This window comes from Haliotis cracherodii, unplaced genomic scaffold, assembly GCF_022045235.1.
Source record: "Haliotis cracherodii isolate W230 unplaced genomic scaffold, xgHalCrac1.p SCAF_23, whole genome shotgun sequence".
In the NCBI taxonomy this organism is placed as follows: Eukaryota; Metazoa; Mollusca; class Gastropoda; order Lepetellida; family Haliotidae; genus Haliotis; species Haliotis cracherodii.
This window is the reverse complement of record NW_027266279.1, coordinates 1,991,664-1,996,571: the sequence shown is the minus strand read 5'-3', so window position 1 is coordinate 1,996,571 and position 4,908 is coordinate 1,991,664. Positions and strand designations below refer to the sequence as shown.

At 40.9% G+C, this 4,908-nt stretch overlaps 1 protein-coding gene across 1 annotated transcript; it reads left to right on the top strand.

The window, feature by feature from the left end:
- Window positions 1-237: 237 nt before the first annotated feature.
- On the top strand, window positions 238-3,814 carry LOC139471755 (uncharacterized). The gene is made up of 2 exons (XM_071254236.1): window positions 238-288; window positions 1,906-3,814. Exon 2 carries the CDS (start codon window positions 1,926-1,928, stop codon window positions 2,982-2,984), a length of 1,059 nt encoding a protein of 352 aa, XP_071110337.1. The 5' UTR covers window positions 238-288; window positions 1,906-1,925; the 3' UTR covers window positions 2,985-3,814.
- The last annotated feature ends 1,094 nt before the right edge of the window (window positions 3,815-4,908 follow it).

Below are 4,908 nucleotides of genomic sequence, written 5' to 3'. Positions count from 1 at the left end.
TTTGTAACTGTGTCACGTCGCATAGCAATCATCATGATCATTGTTGGAAATTGTTGGAGCATTACTCTCAGCAAAGCCTATTGATCGCTACCTATATCCGACACTGTGCGGAGCTGAGTCAATCGTCATTGTTGACAGGTTGTATGAAGCTATGTGGAAGTCACGTGACCATCACATGAGCGTTAACTATTTATATATAACTTCACAGTACTTGTGCATGAACGTTATCGCTTAGCATTCGTTTGGTCGCTGGTTTGACAGTGTTGTGATATAATTTCCTGCTACAAGGTAAGCTGAGATATGAATAATGAATAATGTTGCAGTTTTAATGTTCATTATAACGCTGATAATTGGTCGGCTTAAATTGAAATCATTAACCTACCTCACTGTCAAAGGGTATGTTGATTTGGTGATTTACCAAAAATCATCATGGGGGTCCATAAATGTATATTAACACCCACTAAGACGTTTGTATAAAATAGTAATTTGTAATTTGCCGTCTGAGGTTACTATCCATGGTAAATGTTATGTGTTTGGCTGAAATATTGAGGGGACCCGTATCTGCTGTTATACATGTGTGATACCATGACAATGACAAGTTTGCCAGTGAGGAGTGAATAATTTCCACCTATTGAAATAGACCTTTTACTCCGACTGGATACCTGTAAACTCTTTTAAAACGTGATCGTAGCCTCCTTTGCTGAATAAATAACAATTACAATTCTTTACAACTAAAATCAGTCGTTCACTGGACATGATGGATGTTCTGAATATATTTGTAGTGGATAAAAAATGTCTATCGCTGCATAAAATATGATACATAAAAAAAATATATAATATGTCGTGTACAAAAACTACCCAGTCCACGGCAAACCGATAGCGTTATATTATTGGGGTGAATTGTGACACCGTTACAGGTGTGAACAAACGGATCATGGCAAAAAGCTTTATTCGTGAGAAGCTCTGTACTACACAGATGGACCAGTTCATATGTGATGGTTTAATTTTGTCGATAAGTGAGATATTCAGATGGAGAAACACATAATTATAATTCGTATTGTTATGAAAAAGATAAAGACGAATGTTTCTGCTCGCAGGTGGATTGACAGTAGTAAACTTTAATGTTAGTTAGTTTGAAGGGGTGCCATATTTAACGCGCCTATTTATAAAACTGGTCTAGATTTAGGAGAAAAACCTGTGTTTTAAAATTTGATGTAGTCCCACTGTAGAGTAGATACCTAGCTATTTTAATTTCGAGTGAGTGAGTGAGTTGGGTTTAAGACCGCTTTTAACAGTATTCCAGTGGGAGGAAAACCCGAAGTGATGCAGATCTTAGACGTTTACCAGTTCGGTGAAACCCACGAGCACGGGTATGGTGCTGACAAACCTAGAAACATAATCGGGGCGAACCGGGATTCGTGTATCTGGTGTCCCCAAGGGACGCAACTCTGCACGGCGAATCGCGGCGCTTTAGACGACTGGGCCACCCGTGCCCCCTTTAATCTCGAACCGAGCGAGTTTTTAAGAACCGATATGGAGGCTACAGATGTATTCATAAGCACGTTATTTGTGTGAAAAGGCTTAACATATTACGTTTAAAGGAGCAAATAAGATTATTCACTTCTTATTCACTTTCACAACTGCCCCCAAACACACACCCCACCCCCACACCCCCACCCCCACCCCCACCCCAAGCTGTATCACGACATTGTGCATATAATCGAACCTGGGTCAGACAGAGGAAGCAGGACATGATATGACATGATTTACACGCATGATGACACACAATGAACACTAAAAACATATCCTCATTTTAGTTGGCTCTTATGACAAGCAAGGTCATTTTATACAGAAATGATAGAAATGGAAGGATGGTAGAAATATAAGTCCACCATTCTGTTCCAGGCATTACCAGCAAGTGCAAAATGTCAGTCACTGTAGACATGTCCGAGCTGAAGAGCAAAGGCTACACTGTGGTGAAAGACGTAATGTCACCAGAGGACTGTGACAAGTACATCAATATCTACCGCAACTGGCTTGCACAGTTCAAGGATTCGTGGCCAATCTCAAGCAACTCTCTGATCCAACGATACCGGATTGGTCACATGGAGCCATCCTGGGGAACCCGCCAAAAGTCCAAGAAGGTCTTCGAGCAAATATGGGGTACTGACCAACTCCTGACAAGCTTTGACGCAGTTGCAATTGGGCGGCCACCTGAACATGGCGAGGAGACATTTGCCGTCCCGGGGAAGCATTGGCTCCATTGTGACCAGGGCGTCGAGCGAGTTGGACTCCACGCCTACCAAGGAGCCGTGTATTTAGAGGCTGCTGATGAGGATGACTGGACGTTTGAGGTTCTGGAAGGTTCGCATTTGTTGCACAAAGAATTCTTTGAAACTTTTCCACGGGCAAAGATTAGAAGCATCACCAACAAGTTCTACGGCCTTACAGACGGAGACGTGGAGTGGTACAGTTCCCATGATGGAGTTACGCGACGAAGGGTCCCCGCCCCTAAAGGAGGGATGATCATATGGGATTCAAGACTCATCCATGCTAATGTTCGACCGATGGAAAACAGGCGCCACCCTGGGAGATGGAGATACGCTGTGTTTGTTTCCATGGGCCCGGCCGTATGGGCCAGTAAGGAATATCTCAGACAGAAGAAGCAGGCGTACCAAGGTCTGAGGATGACATCCCATTGGCCCTGTAATGGTCTTGCATTGTTCTCGGATATGGAGGTAGGTGGAATCATGGCCACAGAGAAACTTCCAGACATAGCCTGCACAGATGATGCTAAACGTTTGGCAGGGGTTCTGCCCTATCTTGGTCAGAAGAAGGGACCGTCATGGAGGCCTGAATGGGCAGAGGGCAGCAGGGAGGGACGTGAGATGACAAAAGGGTCTACCCCGCTGTGGGTGGTATTAGGAGTTGCAGCGATATCCATTGTCACTGCTCTTTTGGTGAAGAAAAGTTTCATGGGATAAACTGTCTGACACTGTTCACTTCAATGAAATCTGAAACAGTATTATTATTAATATAATTATTATCAAGGTCGCATCAGCATTGTTTCAGCCACATGACCATGTAACCATCACTTGCACATACAATTCCACTTCCTTAAATGAAGGTCCATCAACTGGTTACATTTTTTAAGATATTTCAGACCACATACCATCATGGTCTTTGCCAATTGAAACAAACTAAAAAAACGTTTGGCGAATTACTGCCTATTTTCCCCCGTACTGCGAGTTCAAATTTAGAAGGCATGATGTTATTGGGGAGAGAAATCAGCTCTTGCAGCCAATGACATATTTTAGATAAGACTGAGAAGCTTCGTCCTGAATTGCAATTCCTGACAATACTGGACCAAACAGATTCAGTTGGGTGTTCATTCAGAACATCTAATCTCATATCATTTGCATAAGCCATAACCTCGTTGTATGAAAAGAGAACCTAAGACATTAAACCATGTTGTGTGGTGAAGTCATAGCCTGCTTGTGATGGGGCCTGGATTACACTTTATGAGCCACGGTTGTCACCAAACTCTTTCAACACAGCTGTAAATCATCACATACTTATTGTTTGCGACATTGTTTGGGGGAATATCTTTAGGGGACTATGCTCCATGAACTGATATTTAGGCTACATATGTTGTCATTCTGAAACTGGGGCATTATCTCAAGTGCTGCTTGTGATCAATAACTGCTAGATCTGATCTTAACAGTTTTGAATTACTAGAATCTAATTTGCTGAGTCTAGTTATTGGTTGGAGACTAGCCCCCTATAAATATTACATATATATATATATATATATATATATATATATATATATATATATATATATATATACATTATTCATTCACACACACACACACACATATATATACATGAATTTATATTTGTAGATTGTGAGTATTCATGATTAAAGTTTATTTTCTCAGACTTGCAAGATTTTGTTTTCATTTTAAACAATCACTAAATTGGATTGGGTAGTCACTTGGTTATCATGACATATTCCAAAGGCATGGGACGTGGTAAATATCATATCAACCACTGGTTGGTTGGAGTCGATCACTTACCATCTTGATATAGCTGGTGTCACACACACGCACGCACGCCCACACACACACATGAATTAATAATATATATTTATTCCAGAAAATTGTGAATATTCATGATAAAGGTGATTTTCTCAGACTCTTGAGATTTTGTTGTTATTTGCAACATAATTTGATTGGGTTGTCAGACATGGATCATTGGCAATCATATCATACACCAAAGGCTTGGGACAAACTGACCACTGGTTTGTTTGGTCCGGACTTAATTACTTACCTTATATTGCTGGTGTAATGCTGACCATGGTGTAAAGCAACAAACAAAACAAACAAACAAACAAAGCAAATATAGAATTTAATGATTGAGAACAACTTGAACAAGATGCTGATGATGAGATATACAACAACAATACATCTACTGAGGCTGAGGCCATGCTCTCAAGTCACAATGTCATCTTAGGGGGGGAAAATGCTGGATTGTATTCCCAAACTTATACAAAACCACCCAAAAATAGCTGAGGGTTTTCCCGACATTACTTTTTGATATCAATTGTACTGGTTATTGCCAATGACAAAAATCCAAGTACAGACTTCTTAATGATCAAAGCCCAAATGTGATCAGAACCAGTTTGGAGATCATTTAATGAGCAGCACATCAAGATGATTTGTGACATGATAAGCACTGCATCAGAAAAAAGGCATCACTACTTCAAGGGCCTGTCTACACTATATCCCTTCATCCCCTGTGAATACATCTGACCCACAAGCAGTGTAGAGGTGACCTGTGTCTATTCTGTTTCAGCTTATAAAATGAGGATGTGTGCAACTCATGGAAGCCGAACCATCCTTTCTC